The sequence below is a fragment of the Heloderma suspectum genome, chromosome 2 (genome assembly GCF_057233095.1).
Source record: "Heloderma suspectum isolate Gila_16-S chromosome 2, 16-S_ref, whole genome shotgun sequence".
Lineage (NCBI taxonomy): Eukaryota > Metazoa > Chordata > Lepidosauria > Squamata > Helodermatidae > Heloderma > Heloderma suspectum.
In genome coordinates, this window is record NC_139459.1 from 372645709 (window position 1) to 372665198 (window position 19490).

The 19490-nt window shown below is 47.8% G+C and overlaps 1 protein-coding gene across 5 annotated transcripts in view; it reads right to left on the minus strand.

Annotated features, from left to right (window-relative positions):
* LOC146356131 (uncharacterized) overlaps positions 1-19490 on the minus strand; it is a 26015-nt gene continuing 6525 nt past the window's right edge. The window contains exons 1-5 of one of the 5 annotated variants that reach the window (XM_084831467.1): positions 16945-17154; positions 15188-15256; positions 12535-13383; positions 4329-4461; positions 1-1602 (exon numbers count right to left, since the gene is read on the minus strand). In XM_084831467.1, coding sequence (XP_084687593.1) covers positions 557-1602; positions 4329-4461; positions 12535-13356 — 2001 coding nt within the window. In that variant the 5' untranslated portion in view covers positions 13357-13383; positions 15188-15256; positions 16945-17154 and the 3' untranslated portion in view covers positions 1-556. Of the gene's footprint in view, positions 1603-4328; positions 4462-12534; positions 13384-15187; positions 15257-16944; positions 17155-19490 lie in introns of those variants that run through there. The other 4 variants (XM_084831465.1, XM_084831466.1, XM_084831468.1 and 1 more) reach the window with 4 other exon arrangements.

Consider the following 19490-nt stretch of genomic DNA (forward strand, 5'->3'; position numbering starts at 1 on the left):
AAAAGAAAACCAGGGGGGAGGGGGAACGGAATGGAATATCATGGAAGAGGGCATGGCTGGCTGAAACAGTGTACAGAGTCGCTCCACACTATAATGTCTTGTTGCATATCCGACTTGTCTGAGTTTAAGAGGCATTTGTTCTGTGTGTGAAAGAAGGGAAAATGCCTCTTTTAAAGTGATGCAGTTTTAATAAGCTCTTGTCTTAAAATTTAACAATTACTTTATTAACACATTTGTTGCCCAATTAATTGGGGCACCTTTTTATTCTATTAAACATTCATTTAAATGGAACAACCTAACTGATTAATTGGGTAAACGCTGAAGCCCTACTAGTTACATGGCTACTTGCCTCGCGAGATGTTCTGGTTCAAAACTAAGTCTTTCCCCATGCTCAGAATGTTCCTGTCCCAAATGTTCCTAAATACACAAACATGTATCACAAGCTGCCCATTGTTTGAATGTGCTGCCATTTTCTGAACAAGTATAAAGTTTCCCCCTGTGTGAGTTTTCTGACGGCAAATAAGGCTTGAATGCTCGGACAGGATTTCCACAGTGTTTACTTCGTGTGCATTCCATGATGTAAAGTAAGGTGTTCGCTCTTTCCACACTCTGAGCATTTATACTCCTTCTCCTCTTTGTGGATTTCTTGATGTGAAGCAAGGTATGTGCTCCACCTGAAGCTTTTGCCACACTCCAAGCATTTATACGGTTTCTCCCCTGTGTGAATTCTCTGATGTGCCTTAAGGCTGGATTTGCTACAAAAGTTCTTGCTACAGTATGAGCAGATGTATGGTTTCTCCCCTGTGTGGATTCTTTGATGGGAAGTAAGGTGTTCACTCCGACTGAAGCTCCTTCCGCACACCAAGCATTTGTAGGGTTTCTCTCCTGTATGGAGCCTTTTATGCGAAGTAAGGTTGGTGCTCTTGCTGAAGCTCTTCCCACAATCCAAGCATTTGTGGGGCTTCTCTCCTGTGTGGATTCTTCGATGTGCATTAAGACTCGATTTAGTACAAAAGCTCTTGCTACAGTCCGAGCAGTTATACGGCTTCTCGCCTGTGTGGATTCTTTCGTGAGAAGCACAGTGGTGCCTCTGGCTGAAGCTCTTTCCACAGTATGAGCATTTGTATGGTTTCTCGCCCGTGTGGGTTCTCTGGTGCCTTTTAAGCCTCGGCAGATCAGAAAAGCTCTTGTCGCAGCCCGGGCACTGATAAGCTTTCTCCCCTGTTTGGACTCTTTGATGTGATGTAAGGCTTGTGCTCCAGCCAAAGCTCTTCCCAAAATGCAAGTTTTTATTTGGCTTCTCCCCCGTGTGGACCCTCCAATGTGCATTAAAGCTGGACTGACGACAGAAGATTTTCCCGCAGACAGGGCACTTAATCCATCTCTTTCCTTTGTACGTTTTTTGCTGGGTTTGGATTTCTTGGGGGGCACTGCAGTGACCACTACTGGGTTTTTTCCTCCATTTCTCTGTTCGGTGTTTATCCTCCTTTCTCTTTGGTCCCTCTGGAACCGCAATGTGCTCGTCTGGCTCTCGAGGCTCTGCTATTTCTGACCGGACGCTGTCCGGTTCCTCCTCATTCTCGCTCTCCCACACATCACCTGCTGGAATAAAGAGATGGAGAAGATGAAGAAAAGGAAGACACAGCACCTCTTTAAGTAGTGATCAAACTGAACTAACAGCTCGGCAAAAGGGATGGACCCAGTGGAGGCTGGCGGCTCCGATGTCAGTGGGGTGGTGAATCCGCTCCGGGTTTCAGTGGTCATTCTGCACCTTGGAGAGCTCCTTTAGAGTTCTGACTGCTTCTGACTGAAACCTGGAGCGGATTCCCTGCCCCACTGACGGACGGACCATAGTTCAGTGCACAGTACATGCTTTGCATACCTACATGAGGTCCAAGGTCCTCAGCATCTTCATCGAAAGGAGATCAAGACGCCGGGCTGGCAAAGGCCTTCCTCTCTCAGAGACCCAGGTCTGCTTCTTTCTCCTTCCGGCTCTGTACATGCTCATTTCCTTTGTAATAAGCCAGCAGCCAAGAAATGTGCCTTAGCAAACAATAAATCATTGTATCGCAGGGAAAGCCAAAGACAGCCACACCCAGGGGTTCATAGAAGCATAGAATCATAGAATGGCAGGGCTGGAAGAAGCCTACAAGACCCTCGAGTCCAACCCCCTGCTCAGTGCAGGAATCCAGGTCAGAGCATCCCTGACAGATGGCTGTCCAGCCTCGTCCTGAATGCCTCCAGTGTGGGAGAGCCCACCGCCTCCCGAGGTTACTGGTTCCATTGTCGTATTGCTCTAACAGTCAGGAAGTTTCTCCTGATGTTCAGCCGGAATCTGGCTTCCTGAAACTTGAGCCCATTATTCCGCGTCCTGCACTCTGGGATGATCGAGAAAAGATCCTGGTCTTCCTCCCTGTGACAACCTTTCAAGTACTTGAAGAGCGCTATCATCTCTCCCCTCAGTCTTCTCTTCTCAAGGCTAAACATGCCCAGTTCTTTCCGTCTCTCCTCGTAGGGCTTTGTTTCCAGTCCCCTGATCATCCTCGTTGCCCCCCTCTGAACCCTCTCCAGTTTGTCCGCATCCTTCTTAAAGTGCGGTGCCCAGAACTGGACACAGTACTCCAGATGAGGCCTGATGGGTGCTGAGTGAGGGGCTAAAATCAGCTTTCCCCAACCTGGGGCCCTCCAGATGGTTTGGACTTCACCTCCCATCACCCCCAGCCAGTACGGCCAATGGTCAGGAATGCTGGGAGTTGTAGTCCCAAACATCTGGAGGGCACATTCACACGCTGCCTGCCATCCTGCTTGGGAGGGTGCGTGGCGTGTGAAGGTCAGTCTCCGTTGTGCAACAATTGCATACTCTTCCCCCTGAATTTCCATCCCCTTCTTCTGTTGTCTCCCTCATATCTATTTTTCAGTGATAAGCAAAGAGGTGCTTGGTGGAAAGGGAATAAGACCAAGTAGCTGGCCCTCCTCACTTTTATTTAAGATCTTTTAAAATTCGTTTTTGTTAACTGGGAAGTTAGCCTGCTGCAAAGCAAAGTGCTGCCCACCAGCCATCTTTATTTGGGTTCAAAAAGGTGGTTTTGGGCTTTGGAGCTCAGACCTCACCTCTGCCTTGGACTTAGGTTCTGGGGCAAGTTACTTTTCTTTTAATCTCACCAGTTTGTCTTCTGGGAAATGAGTGCTTTGTGACCAGCTGTGCCCACCACGGCAGCCATTTTATGAACGGGCAAGCTGCCCCCTCAGCAGCCATTTTGTGAGAGTGCCCACAACACTCTCAGCAGTCCAAATGTGTCCACTGACCCAGAAAGGTTGGGTCCCCCTATACTAGAGGAAAATATGGGGGGGAATATGTGGGGAAAACAAGTATGTAATTTGCATGATTAGACCTACTGTATATTAAAGGTGTCAGCAATGGGACACTGGGATATTTTAAATTTAAATTGCTCACATTTCAACCTACAAAATGTGGGTCAGTGTGATGCTGCCCTAGAGGGAAGGGAAGTATTCCCCCACCACAACCACAACCACAACGCAAAAATCAAGTGGGAACTGCAACAAAACGTTGCAGCGTGGAAAGCTCCCAATCGCTGTTCCATGCCAGCTAGTTGTCCCCTCTTCCATTACTAGTATCTGGAGTTATCCCATGAAGCTGATAGGTGAGAGATTGAGGACAGATAAAAGGGAGTACTTCTTCACACAGTGCAGAGTCAAACTATGGAACTTACTACCACAGGGTGTAGCAACGGCCACCAATTTGGATGGCTTTCAAAGGGGGTTGGACAAATTCCTGGAGGAAAAGGCTATCAATGGCTACTAGTCCTGATGGCTATGTGCTACCTCCGGTATCAGAGGCAGTATGGTTATGTACACCTGTTGCTGGGGAAAATGGGTGGGAGACTGCTGCTGCACTCATATCCTGCTTGTGGGTTTCCTATTGGGGCAGCTGGTTGGACACTGTGTGAACAGAATGCTGGTCTAGATGGACCCTTGGTCTGATCAGGCATGGATATTCTTAGGTTCTTATGTTCTTATCCCTCTCCCACCTGGGTTACCTTTTTTGTATCTCAACAGTCAATCAGCTTTCAGTGACAACGCTCAGTCCCTACTGGGATGTGTTTCCCAGACCTTCGGAGGCTTTCCTGAAGATTTTCTTTGGGCTTCTGCAAGCCTCCGTGTTCCTCCAAGTCTGCAGATACCTCCCTCTTTTGTGTGGGTCGTGCTGTTTTGGCTACATAAGCAACGGCACTCTCCACCTGAACATCGGAAAAAGAGGGAATGATACTATTCCATTGCCTTAGAAATCAGGAGCCAGGAAGCCTTACCTAGCGGCTCAGCATGGGAGCTCATCTCTCCATCCTCCTCCTCCTGTTTGGCCTCTCCAGACAGGTCGTTCTTCCCACTGTCAGATTGGGCCTGCTCTGCTTCGGAGATGGGTACTGCTGCTGGCACTGGCATCTGAAACATTAGGAAGGTTGGCTTTCAACATAGGGAAGCAAAGCTGGGAGGCTCAGAAGGGATCCTTCTCCAGGAGCCCCTGCCAAAGGAAGTAAGATGGGTGGCTACCAGAAAGAGGGCCTTTTCTACTGTGGCACTCCAGCTGTGGAATGAGCTCCTGATAGAGGTTTGCCTGGCACCTACATTATACTCTTTTTGGCACCAGGTGAAGACCTTTTTATTTTCCCAGCATTTTAGCATTCTAGTCTTTTAGCTCTGCTGTTTTAAATCTGTATTCCAAATTTCTGCATTGCTGCTAGGTTTTATCCTGGTTGGACTTTTATACTGTATTTTAAAGCTTTCATATTTTGCATTGTTTTATGTTGGACCTTGTGGTTTTAGTTTTTGTGAACCGCTCAGAGAGTTTGGGCTATTGGGCAGTATAGAACTGAACTAAATAAAGAAATAAATAATCCCCTAAATAAATAATAATAAATAAACTAAATAAATAATCCCCTTCATGGATCACTGCCTTGTTGTGGCGAAGGGGCTTGCATAACTCAGTAAAGCCATAAGCTATGCCGTGCAGGGCCACCCAAGACGGACAGGTCATGGCAGAGAGTTCTGACAAAATGTGGTCCACTGGAGAAGGAAATGGCAACCCACTCCAGTATTCTTGCCAAGAAAACCCCATGGAACATATCACAAGGCTAAAAGATATGACGCCGGAAGATGAGACCCTCAGGTCGGATGGTGTCCAATATACTACTGGGGAAGAGCAGAGGGTATTTCCAAGCAGCGCCAGAAACAGTGAAGTGGCTGGGCCAAAGCCAAAAGGACACTCAGCTGTGGATGTGTCTGGTGGTGAAAAGAAAATCTGATGCTGTAAAGAACAATATTGTTTAGGAACCTGGAATGTCAGATCAATGAATCAAGGTAAGCTGGAGGTGGTCAAACATGAGATGGCAAGATTGAACATCGACATCTTGGGAATCAGTGAACTCAAATGGACAGGCATGGGCGAATTTAATTCAGGTGACCATCATATCTACTATTGTGGGCAAGAATCCCTTAGAAGAAATGGAGTAGCACTCATAGTCAACAAAAGGGTGGGAAAAGCAGTACTGGGGTACAATCTTAAAAATGATAGAATGATCTCAGTACGAATCCAAGGCAAACCATTCAACATCACAGTAATACAAGTCTATGCCCCAACCACTGAGGCCGAAGAAGCTGAGGTTGATCAGTTCTATGAAGACCTACAACACCTTCTAGAACTAACACCAAAAAAAGATGTCCTCTTCATCATAGGGGATTGGAATGCTAAAGTAGGAAGTCAAGAAATCACTGGGATAACAGGCAGGCATGGCCTGGGTGTACAAAATGAAGCAGGACAAAAGCTAATAGAGTTTTGCCAAGAGAACACGCTGATCATAGCAAACACTCTTTTCCAACAGCACAAGAGACGACTCTACACATGGACATCACCAGATGGTCAATATCGAAATCAGATTGATTATGTACTTTGCAGCCAAAGATGGAGAATCTCCATACAGTCAGTAAAAACAAGACCTGGAGCTGACTGTGGCTCAGATCATGAGCTTCTTGTTGCAAAATTTCGGCTTAAATTGAAGAACGTAGGGAAAACCACCAAACCATTCAGGTATGACCTAAATCATATCCCTTATGAATATACAGTGGAGGTGAGGAATAGATTTCAGGGATTAGACCTGATAGACAGAGTGCCTGAGGAACTATGGACGGAGGTCCGTAACATTGTTCAGGAGGCAGCAACGAAATCCGTCCCAAAGAAAAAGAAATGCAAGAAAGCCAAGTGGCTGTCTGATGAGGCTTTACAAGTAGCTGAGGAAAGAAGGGAAGCAAAAAGCAAGGGAGAAAGGGGAAGATATATCCAACTGAATGCAGAGTTCCAGAGAATAGCAAGGAGAGACAAGAAGGCCTTCTTAAATGAACAATGCAAAGAAATGGAGGAAAACAACAGAATGGGAAAGACTAGAGATCTCTTCAAGAAAATTGGTGATCTCAAGGGAACGTTTTGTGCAAAGATGGGCATGATAAAGGACAAAGAAGGCAGGGACCTAACAGAAGCAGATGAGATTAAGAAGAGGTGGAAAGAATACACAGAAGAACTATACAGGAAAGATCTGAATGTCCCTGATAGCCATGATAGTTCGGTCACTGAACTTGAGCCGGACATCCTAGAGAGTGAAGTCAAGTGGGCCTTAGGAAGCATTACTAACAACAAAGCTAGCGGAGATGACAGTATTCCAGCTGAGCTATTTAAAATCCTAAAAGATGATGCTGTTAAAGTGCTGCATTCAATATGCCAACAAATTTGGAACACTCAACAATGGCCGCAAGACTGGAAAAGGTCAGTTTACATTCCAGTTCGAAAGAAGGGCAACGCCAAAGAGTGTTCAAACTACCGCACAATTGCGCTCATTTCACATGCCAGCAAGGTGATGCTCAAAATCCAGAAGCTAGGCTTCAGCTGTATGCGAACCGAGAACTACCAGAAGTACAAGCTGGGTTTCGAAGAGGCAGAGGAACTAGAGATCAAATCGCCAACATTCGCTGGATCATCGAGAAAGCAAGAGAATTCCAGAAAAACGTCTATTTCTGCTTCATTGACTACGCTAAATCCTTTGATTGTGTGGATCACAACAAACTGTGGCAAATTCTTAAAGTGATGGGAGTACCAGACCACCTTACCTGTCTCCTAAGAAACCTGTACGAGGGTCAAGAAGCAACAGTAAGAACCAGACATAGAACAACCGAGTGGTTCAAAATTGGGAAAGGAGTACGACAAGGCTGTATATTGTCACCCTGCTTATTTAACTTATATGCAGAGTACATCATGAGAAATGCCGGGTTGGATGAATCAGAGGTCGGAATTAAGATTGCTGGGAGAATTATCAACAACCTCCGATATGCAGACGATACCACCCAAATGGCAGAAAGCGAAGAGGATCTCAAGAGCCTCTTGTTGAGGGTGAAAGAGGAGAGTGCAAAAGCTGGTTTGAAACTCAACATTAACAAAACTAAGATCATGGCATCTGGCCCTATCACTTCCTGGCATATAGAAGGGGAAGAAATGGAAGCAGTGACAGACTTTACTTTCTTGGGCTCCAAGATCACCGCAGACGGTGACTGTAGCCATGAAATTAAAAGACGCTTGCTCCTTGGGAGGAAAGCTATGGCAAACCTAGACAGCAGAGTAAGAAGCAGAGACATCACCTTACCGACAAAGGTCCGTCTAATCAAAGCTATGGTTTTCCCAGTAGTAATGTATGGCTGTGAGAGCTGGACTATAAGGAAGGCTGAGCGCCGAAGAATTGATGCTTTCGAACTGTGGTGCTGGAGAAGACTCTTACGATTCCCCTGGACTGCAAGGAGGTCAAGTCAGTCCATCCTAAAGGAAATCAACCCTGAGTGCTCATTGGAAGGACAGATACTGAAGCTGAAGCTCAAATATTTTGGCCACCTAATGCGAAGAGAAAACTCTCTGGAAAAGACCCTGATGCTGGGAAAGACTGAAGGCAAAAGGAGAAGGGGACGGCAGAGGATGAGATGGCTGGATAGCATCACCGATGCAATGAATATGAACTTGAGCACGCTCCGGGAGAGAGCGCAGGACAGGAAGGCCTGGCGTGCTATGGTCCATGGGGTCACGAAGAGTCGGACACGACTGAATGACTGAACAACAACAACAAAATAAAGAAATAAATAAGGTGGCAACAAGGGAGAGGGCCTTCTCAGTGGTCCCCCCCCCCCCCGATTATGGAATGCTCTCTCCACTGCGGTCTGCCTGGCACCAACCCTGACATCTTTTCGGGGCCAGGTTTAGACTGTCCTCTGCTCTCAGGCATTTGACAGCATATGACGGGGTATTTATATATGTTGTTTCTATCAGGTCCAGTAACTTATTGTGAATGTTGTAGCTGTTTAAATTGTTTTAAATTTTGTATGTTAGAGGTTTTTATATTTTGTTTTTGTTATCTTGTATTGTGATGTGCATTTTTATGAAGCACCCAGAGAGCTTCGGCTATTGGACGGTATAGAACTGAAATAATAATCATAATAATTCATAATTATTAATTATAATTTATAATTATATATTTATAATTTCTATTTATAAATTAAATATATTTATAATTTATAAATATATAAATTATAATATTTATAATGATATGTTTATAATTATAAATTATTACAATAATTTCTAATAATAATAATAATAATTTATAATAATAATACAAGTTCTCTTCCCTCTCCACTACGCAGATTAACGTCTGAGGTCCTGCTCTTTGCCCACCCAACGGGGCTGCTACTGAGTCAGACCATGGGTCTACTTAAACTGGTATTGTTCACACCAGGAGTGTGGAAACTCTTTCAGCCTGAGGGCCAAATTCAATTTCAGAGAAGCTCTTGGGGGCCGCATTCCAGTGCTGGGCGGAGCCAAAGGCAAAAAGGGGCGGGCCCCAAAATATAAAAACTACTCGCATATTCTAGCTTAAAGCTCTCACTGCCAGGAACTAAGCCTTAGGAGAGGCATTTCAACATTTTGGAAGGTGTGAGAAAGCCGGGAAACCACCAAATAACTGGCAGTTGGGGAGAAAAGGACGGGGCCATCTGGGAGCTCAGGTAGGCTGGATTTGGCCCATGGCCTGAGGTTAGACACAGTGGCTCTGATGTCAGTGGGGCAGTGAATCCTCTCCAGGTTTCAGTCAGAACTCTAAAGGAGCTATTTAAGGTGCTTTGCCCCTTGGATAGCCTCTTTAGAGTTCTGACTGGCTCTGACTGAAACCCGGAGCGGATTCACTGCCCCACTGACATCGGAGCCACACCAGCGTCCACTGGTTAGACACCCCTGATGTGGGCTCATGCGTCCTCTCCAGTGTTTCATAGAAACCAAGAGTTAGAGAGGGGCCGTCTGGGCCAGCTCGTCCAACCCCTTCCTCGATGCAGGAAATCCACAGCTAGAGGCTGGGCAGCCATCTCCTCAAAAGATGGCTGCCCAGCCTCTGTCAGAAGACCTCCAGAGAGGCAGAACCCAACGGCCTTCTAGGTAACGGGTTCCATTGCCCAGTTCCTCTTCACATTAAGACATGCCTCCTAATGTTCATACGAAATCGACCGTGTTGGAACTGAAGCCTGTTAAGTCTATTTCTGAGCTCAGGTGCAGTGGAGAAAAAGTCTCTGCTCTCTTCTAGGTGGCAGCCCTTCAAGTATCTGAAGGATTCCCTGCTTAGTCTTCTACTGTCATGGTCCCAGGTGTCATGCCACCATTGGCGTCATCTTTGGAGGAGGAGCTAGAACCTTCTGAGCCAGTCGGCCCCTCAGAAGACCCTGGCACTATGGTCAAGACAGTCCGGACCCTTAGGTGTGATGCCTTTGGATATGCCTCCTGGAGAGGCAGATTGCTCAGCTTCCCCACCCGTCGCCCGAGAATGCCAGCACTTTAAGATCCATGACAGGACAGCGGCCAGGAGGAGTGCTCGCTTATTGAAGAGGACTACTCACGAGTCAGGCTCTCCTCATGAGGAGGACACCAGACAAGCCTCCAATGTGATGCAGCTGAGCCCTGGGTGGGGCTGTTGGAGCTCTGGCTCTATCAGCTCTCACTGGTAACTTGAAAGCTGTTAGAAACAGTGCCTGATCTTCAGCTGTATTCTCTGCGCCCTTCTACAGATCTATGGTGTGACCACAGTTAAGACTGCTGTGTACAATTCAGGTCACTGTGCCTAAAAAAAGATACTGTGGCGTTGGAAAAAATGTAGAAAAGGGCAATTGAAATGATCAAGGGGCTGGAGCAACTCCCTAGGAGGGAAGGTTGCAACAGCTGGGATTGTTTAGCTGGGAAAAAAGGAAGGTGAGGGGAGGCGTGATAGAGGTGTACAAAATTATGCGTGGTGTGGAGAATGTGGATAGGGAGACATTTTTCTCCCTCTCTCAAAATATTAGAACGCAATGGGGTCATCCCATGAAGTGAATTGTGAGAGATTCAGCACAGATCAAAGGAAGTGCAGAGTTCTTCACACAGCGCAGAGTCTAACTATAGAATTTGCTACCACGTGACATAGTGATGGCCACCAATTTGGATGTCTCTGAAAGGGGGTTCAGCAAATTCCTGGAGGATCAGGCTATCAATGGCTATGAGTCCTGATGTCATATGCTACCTCCAGTCTCAGAGGCAATAGGCTTATGCGCACCAGTTGCTGGGGAGCATGGGTGGGAGGGTGCTGTTGCGCTCATGCCCTGCTTGTAGGTTTCTCAGTGGGAACAGAATGCTGGACTAAATGGACCTTTCGTCTGATCCAGCAGGGCTGTTCTTATCCTGTTTCCTCCCTGACCCTGCCGGGTGTTTGGATCTCTTTGCTACAGACCCCTGGACTTCTGTCTGACTCTAGTTTTGGAGTGCGTTTTTACTTGATTAATCTCCTGGCTTTGGGGGTTGGACTCATTGGTCTTATAGGCCCCTTCCAACCCTACTATTCTATGACTCTATGACCCTGGCTGCACCTCCAACCTTGCTCCGGAAACCTTGATGTGTCTGCTAAAACTGGGCTTAACCATTTGCCTGCCAGATTGACTATTGTATACATCCCTTTATTTCCTTAGCAAAGAGCCAGGACTCAGTTTAGAGTAGGGCATCTACCTATCCTCATAGAATTGGTTTTCCACCCTGCTGCCCATCTTGGTTGCCCTCCTAACCTGTTCCAGTTCCTCTATATTCATTAGTGTCTTCCCCAGCCCTGCCTGGACATGCTGAGGATTGAACCCAAGGGCATCAGCATGCAATACTCATGCTCTGTACCCCTCAAGCTTGATCTCTGCCTCTGTCTGAAGTTTGGTGGGTGGGTCTTCACAAACAGGGCCTTCACAACCATGTTCCCTTTCTTGTACAATGCCCTCTCTACATAGGCCCTGTTGGCCGCATCATTTTATGCTTTATGCTTATAGTTTTGGGGGAATCAGGTAGCGGTAGCCTGACTGGGAATGAATTTGTTGTTTACTTTTCCTCAGTTTTGCCCACCACTCTTGCGTTTACCACTTCTCGGGGGTTTTCTGTGTTGTTGTTCACTTCTGTATCTCATTTTTATGAATTGATTCTGCTAACAAAAAGGAAGGCCTTTTCCTCCCCAACACACCCCATGACAGACAATCCACGAGAGGTCGAATCCAGGCTAAGGTTTTCCCTGGTTGCTCAGCAATCCAAGAGACAAAAGAAGACGACAAGGTAGTTCAGGACCAGGCTCTCTGAAAGACCACTTTCTCCCATTGGAGCCTACCCAGGTTTTAAGATCCTCAGGGGAGGCCTTTCTCTTGGTCCCTCCACCATCGGAGGCAGGTTTGGTGGGGGCACAAGAGAGGGCCTTCTTGGTGGCTGCTCCCAAGCTCTGGAATTCCCTGCTGAGGGAGGCTAGGTTGGCTCACTCTCTGTTAACATAAGAACATAGCAAGAGCCTTGCTGGATCAGAACAAGGGTCCATCTAATCCAGCATTCTGCTCACACAGTGGCCAACCAGATGTTCCACTGGGACGGCCACAGCTAGTCCCTTGGCTGGCAAGCGAAGACATTTGTATTCCAGCAGGCCTTTGGCATATAATCCAGTCTGTTCTCAAAGAGTTTTTTAATTGGTTGGTGCTGTTTAATTCTTTTATTGCTGTGTTTTAACAGTATTTCTTAATGTGTTGGTTTTTATGTTACATTTTAATTAAGATTTTATTAACATGGTTGCTATTGTTAGCCATTTGCGTGCTACTTTTTGGTGGAAAGCCAGGCTAGAAAATAAATAAATAAATCCCATCCCACACCTTCTCTTACTGATTGAGGCAGGCAGAAAACTTTGGGACTAAGGTTGCTGACTTCATTTTGCTGGATGGTGCTCCTGCGACTTTAACAGCAGGTTCTCTTGCAGTCAGTAGCATTATCTCCATGTTGTGAGAAGCTCCAGCTTCTGCAGGACATGTTGTTGTTAAAGGCCCAGGTGCAGGCCACCCCATTTTTTCTGGTCAGTTGGCAAGTCTACTTGAGAGACTCAAAAAAGAAAGAAACAAAATCCCCTTTACCTGTTGTTCCAGCCTCTCGTCAGCCTCTCGCTGCAGCTGGAGGAATTCCTCTGCCAAGGCCACTGCTTGGGAGCAGGTCTCTGGGCCGTGCTCCCTCACCCAGCTCTGTGTCTCCGGCGGCAGGACAGTCAGGAACTGCTCCAGGATCAGTAGCTCCATGATCTGTTCCTTCGTGTGTCTCTCGACCTTCAGCCACTGACGGCAAAGCTCCTGTAGCTGACTGTAGACCCCTCTCGGCCCCTCGGCCTCCTGGTAGCGGAAATGCCTGAAGTGTTGACGCCACCTCTCCCTGGCCAGAGCGTCCCATCGCAAGATGATGGCCTTCACTTTCCCATAATCCTCTTTGTCTCCAGCCTCCAGACTGCTAAAGGCCTGCTCGGCCTCTCCGCTGAGGGCTGGCAGGAGCCGGGCCGCCCACTCTTCCTTGGGCCACTGGCAGGCACTGGCCACTTGCTCGAAGGAGGCCAAGAAGGCCATAGCGTCCTCCCACGGGGTGGGCTCCTCTGGCAACTGTGGGGGCCCCCAGCCTGAACGAGGAGACTCCACTGTCTTCAGAAACTCCTGCCACTGGACTTCCCACTGCTGAAGGACAGCCTCACCTGGTTCCTTTTTCACTTGTTCTCCTGGGGGCCTTTGCAGGAACTCACCGACACGCTTCCTGTCACCCAGGATGGGAGAGTTTCCTGCACCCCCTGATTCCCCCTCTGAACCGAGGCCCACTGTATCTTGACTCTCCACTTTGAAGCCTGTCGGCTGTCGTTGCTCCAGCTCTGCTGGGAACTGGAGGCCAAATCCTGACCTTGACGGCTTCTCCAAGGCCATAACCTTATCCTTCAGTTGGGCTTTGTCCTGGATGGTGGCGGAGGAGAAAAAAGAGTTCAGAAATGAGGGAGAATATACCCAGCCCTTGGAAGCTCCAGTAGCCTTTAACAAATTTATTAATTTATTATTATTATTATTTATTAATTTATTATTTATTAAAGTAAAGGCATAGGATCAGACTTACTGTCCATTAGTCAGGCAAATGGCCGGAGCCTGTTTAGCTTGGAAAAAAGGTGAGTAAGGGGGGACATGATAGGGGTGTACAAAATCATGCATGGTGTGGAGAAAGTGGAAAGGGAGACATTTTTCTCCCTCTTTCATAATGCTAGAACCCAAATGGGTCATCCCATGAAGCTGATTCAGGACAGATAAAAAGAAGGACTTCTTCACATGGTGCAAGAGTTAAACTATGGAACTCGCTACCACAAGATGCAGTGATGGCCACCCATTTGGATGGCTTTAAAAGGAGGTTGGACAAATTCTTGGAGGAGAAGGCTATCGATGGTTATGGGTCCTGACGACTATGTGTTACCTCCAGTCTCAGAGGCAGAACACCAGTTGCTGGGGAACATGGGCGGGAGGGTGCTGTTGCACGCCTGTCCTGGTTGTGGGTTTCCTGTGGGCAGCTGGTTGGCCACTGTGTGATCAGAATACTGGACTAGATGGACCCTCGGACTTATCTTTTTGTTCAGAGTGGCCAAGCATATGCCTGTCTGGCCGCTGTGAATAGGATGCTGTGCTAATGCTTGTAAAGCACGGATGTCGAATCCCGAGGGCCAAATTCAGTCTTGGGGCCCACGTTCTGGTGGTGGTGGTGGGCCGAAGGCAAAAGCAGCAAGGCCAAAATATCGGCACATTGTACCTTAAAGCTCCTACTGCCACTAATGAAGCCTGTGGTTCCACACGGCCCTGCTGTAAAGTTTAATATTTCTTGGGGTGGTGTTCAAACCCAGCCACTGCAGGTTCTGCCTGGAAAACAGTACACTTCTGGACTTTCCTCAGAAAGAGGGTTACAAAGAACAGGACCAGAATAGTTTGGGTAAACAAGGAATGTGAAATTAACCCAGGGAGGGGAAATGTACTTTTTTTTTTTTTTAAAGGAAGGGGGAAAGACAGAAAACCACCCTGTGTAAGAGCAGCAGCAGAAATATCTTTATAGTTCCGAGATCCCCAGCAGCTCTCATCACTTTCCTCCCCTTTCCTCCCATTGCCCCCTTATCCGACTCCCCTCCTTGCCTACTCTCCTGTCTCCGTGGTAACTAGCCACACCTACTCCCCACTGGCTGCTCCCACCTAAGGTTCACCACGCCCAGGCCAATGTCAGGTATCTGCAGCAACTCCTTTCGAGAAGCAGACAGGCTCTACGCGTAGAGGGTCCATCGCTGGCCCATCATGGTTAACGGCTGCAGAGAGCTGCATCCTCACTGAACTGGTTGAATCCCCCTTTAAAGCTATCTAAGCCATCAGCCTCCAACTGCTCTCATGCTGGCGCATTCCGAAAGTTGCTACTGAGGTCCAAAGCTGTATAACAGGGCTGAGGAACCTTTTGCGGCCCGAGGGCTTGGTTCCATTTTGGAGAAACCCCTGGGGCTACATTCTGGGGGTGGGCGGGGCCACAGGGAAGTGGGTGGGGCTGAAAAATCCACCCTCCTCCCCAGCCGCCCCCAAATCCTGTTGTTCCCAATTTATAGTAGGAAGAATGTATACTCAGTGTGGTGTAGTGGTTAGAGTGTTTGACCATGAGCCAGGAGATCTGGGTTCTAGTCCCCACTCTGCCATGGAAGCTCACTGGGTGACTTTGGGCCAGTCACAGACTCTCAGCCCAACCTACCTCACAGGGTTGTTGTTGTTGTGAGGATAAAATGGAGGGGAGGGGACCATGTAAGCTGTCTTGGGTTCCCTGGAGGAAAAAAAAGCAGGATATCAATGCAATAAATAAATAAATAATACTCAGAAGTAAGCAGGACAGCTTCCAGCAGCTGGGCTAAAGAGGGAATTTTAGCCAATGCAGCTTGTCATGCAGGGGAAAGAGAAACAGTACTGGGTGAAATTTACTCTTCCATACCTTAAGGCAGGGGTAGGCAACTGGCATGCTCCAGATGTTTTGGACTTCAATTCCCATCAGCCCCAGCCAGCATGCCCTTGGTTGGGAATGATGGGAGTTGCAGTCGAAAACATCCAGGGGAGGCACCGAGTAGACAATACTGGACTAGATGGACCAACAGTTACTTTGGGCCAAAATTGCTTCATTTTGCACTCATAACAAGCTCCAAGGTACAAGAAAAGGAAGAGGATCATTGACCTCTAAGCTCAGCCTGCCCCCCAAATTAAAGGTAGCTAGCTGACTCTCATACAGGGAAGGGGCTAGGTTCAACCCCCCCCCCCGACAGATGGAGTAGGGTGCAGCACACAGACAATCTATGTTTCAGGATCAGCTGCATCCTCACTGAGGACTAGAAACATAGGAAGCTGCCTTAGACCAAGACAGGATATTTGCCCATTATACAGTGTCATCTACTGTACTCGGAGACTGCCAGTGGCATCCCTCTACGATCTCCAGCAGAGAGAGGTCTTCCGCATCGCCTGCTTACTACGTGTTTTTAAAAAAACACACAAAACCGGAGTTGTCAAGGATCAAACCTGGGGCTTTCTGTGCGCAAAGCATGTGCTCTCCCCTGCAGTGGTCCGCCCTCCCGAAGAAGGCAGGCCAGGAAACGATCCTTAAAGCAGTCTCGCTGCTTTCCCCCTCAAACTACCAGTCCCTCAATGACATTTCTTTGAAACATCCCACCAGTGGAAGCTGGTGGCTCCGATGCCAGTGGGGCGGTGGGTCCGCTCAGGGTTTCAGTCAGAACTCTAAAGGAGCCATCCAAGCACCCTGGACTGCTCCTTTCGAGTTCTGGCTGGCTCTGACTGAAACCCGGAGTGGATTCGTGGTGTAGTGGCAAGAGTGTTGGGCTGGGAGATCCGGGTTCTAGTCCCCACTCGGCCATGGAAGCTCACTGGGTGACTTTGGGCCAGTCACACACTCTCAGCCCAACCTACCTCACAGGGTCGTTGTTGTGAGGATAAAATGGAGAGGAGGATGATAATGTAGGCCGCCTTGGGTTCCTTGCAAGAGGAATAAAGGCAGGATATAAATGCAATAATAAATAAAATAAATAAATAAAATTCTCCGCCCCACTAGCATCGGAGCCGCCACTGCATCCCACTCTCCGCCCAGTCTGCTTGGGCAGCACTTTAAAGCCCTAACCTCCACCCTTCTGTTTTGGGGGGTCGCAAGAGCAGCTGCCTCAGAATCCCGCCTTGCCACAGCCTCCTCCAACCTGCTGCCCTCCAGATGTGTTGGACTACAACTCCCAGCATCCCCCAGCCGGCAGTGCGTGCGACTGGCATTGCTGCAAGGACCCCCTGCATGCAGCAGCCCAAATAAGCCCCTTCCACCTCCTGTCCTGCCTTCTTGGCCACCTTCCTTGCCCCCAGCCAGAGATCTCCTCTTTTCTGCTTCTCTTTTCTCTGGAAGCATCCAAAAAAAAGGAAGGAAGGAAGGAAGGAAGGACGGACCCCCACCCCGTTCTTTAAACTCACCCAGAAAGCCAAGCAAGGTCCACAAAGCAGCGGCAGCTGCAGCGGTGGGAGGGAAGCACGTTCAAAAGAGCAGCCAGTAGGTTAATTTCCGGAGGGGGTGGCGAGAAGAGAAGGAACGGAGCAGGAAAAAGGGGTGGACCCGAATTCGGAACATAGATTTGTCAGCGTGTAGACTAATGCGTGAGGGGCTCTCTCTGGTTTCAGATGAAGTTCTCCAACCTCCCTCTGCCCCAGTCCCGTTAAAAAGAAAGAAGAAATCCAGGATTTTAGAGCAGATGTGACTGGGCAATTAGTATGCCTCCCCTGATTCCCCCACAAACAAAATAAGTCAGGGATGGTCTGGCTTGGGTTCCTGCACTGGGCAGGGGGTTGGACTAGATGGTCTTGCAGGCCCTTTCCAACCCTACTATTCTATGATTCTATGAAGGTTGAGACAGAAAAAAGCAGGGGAGTCTGGTGGATTCGATTACAGTAGGACAGAGATTCCATTCTGGGTTTTAGTTACAGCCAGCCACGACTCTAAAGGAGCTATCCAAGGTGCTGGACCCATATGGGAATACAGTCCAGCACCATGGATAGCTTCTTTAGCGTTCTGGCTGGTTGTAATGAAAACCCAGAATGGAATCTCAGCCCCACCGAAATCGGATCCACCGGCCTCCCCTGGAAAAAAAAAGTCCTACAACTCCCAGCATGCCCCAGCCAGCATTTTTCTGTCTAAACATGAATAGGATGGTGCCCTAAATTTCTTAGGCAAAGGTGGCCATTCTTGAACAAAGGAATTTCTAAGAAAGATAGTAAGGTGAAATTGCTGAAGTACAATTCGTTAGGAAATTCAACTCTATTTCCTGTGGTTTGAACAAGGATGTTTTTTTTTATCATCATCATCATGCTACACATATTAACAGGCTCCCTACTGCGATGATGTCTGTGTAATCACCCCACAACATTTGTGAATGGCTACTGTTAAGGTAATAGTCACTGTCTGTACTTTTTGCATTTCAATTTCCTCTGGTAACACAGTTTACATCCCCCCCCCCCCCCCGGTGTATTTAAATCTGCCACTTTGAGGTTAAGGCTTCATGCATCTGATGAAGTAGAAAGTGTCCAGGAAAGCTTGTGCAGAATAATTTTATTTCTTAGTCTTTAAGGTGCCATAAGACCCTTTGTTGTTTTTGCTTCAACAGACTTACACAGCCACCCTCTGGAAATTGCAGCAAAGACAGGAGTCCGTGCTCTTTCTAATTTGGATCTTCTTTTCTTGGGTTTTTCATTGTTTAAAAGTGAAAGATGTTTGCATCCAAACCAATGGCTTTGGCATGCAATTGAGTGCTGGATTTGGCCTGGGAGGGGGTCCGAAGGGGCGACTGCTGCAACCTGAGAGTTATGGGGGCAACTGTTAACGGGCATACCAAACCAGCCTCAGCCCCACCTTATGACTTCCAATATTAACAGTGGACCATATTGCAGGGTTGTTGTATGCTGCTCTCTCAGCTGCCATTTGACCCCCAACCTGCAAAATTGACCCACACTGTAGACCACTCTCAGCCTGACCCCAATGTGCATGATTAATCCTGGACTACACTATAAGGTTTTCGCTAAATCTGAGTCCCTCCGCTAACAAACCTGCAATATTTGGGGTGAATCAGAGGTCGGAATTAAGATTGCTGGGAGAATTATCAACAACCTCCGATATGCAGACGATACCACCCTAATGGCAGAAAGCGAAGAGGATCTCAAGAGCCTCTTGTTGAGGGTGAAAGAGGAGAGTGCAAAAGCTGGTTTGAAACTCAACATTAAAAAAACGAAGATCATGGCATCTGGCCCCATCACTTCCTGGCATATAGAAGGGGAAGAAATGGAAGCAGTGACAGATTTTACTTTCTTGGGCTCCAAGATCACCGCAGACGGTGACTGTAGCCATGAAATTAAAAGACGCTTGCTCCTTGGGAGGAAAGCTATGGCCAACCTAGACAGCATAGTAAGAAGCAGAGACATCACCTTGCCGACAAAGGTCCGTCTAATGAAAGCTATGGTTTTCCCCGTAGTAATGTATGGCTGGGAGAGCTGGACTATAAGGAAGGCTGAGCGCCAAAGAATTGATGCTTTCGAACTGTGGTGCTGGAGAAGACTCTTACGAGTCCCCTGGACTGCAAGGAGGTCAAATCAGTCCATCCTAAAGGAAATCAACCCTGACTGCTCATTGGAAGGACAGATAATGAAGCTGAAGCTCCAATATTTTGGCCACCTAATGCGAAGAGAAAACTCCCTGGAAAAGACCCTGATGCTGGGAAAGACTGAAGGCAAAAGGAGAAGGGGACGGCAGAGGATGAGATGGCTAGATAGCATCACGGATGCAATGAATATGAAATTGAGCACACTCCGGGAGAGAGCGCAGGACAGGAAGGCCTGGCGTGCTATGGTCCATGGGGTCACGAAGAGTCGGACACGACTGAACGACTGAACAACAACAACAACACTGCAGGGCTGTTGTAAAACACTTACTCTCTCCCAGCTACAGCAACTGATACAAATTCCAGTGCCAATAC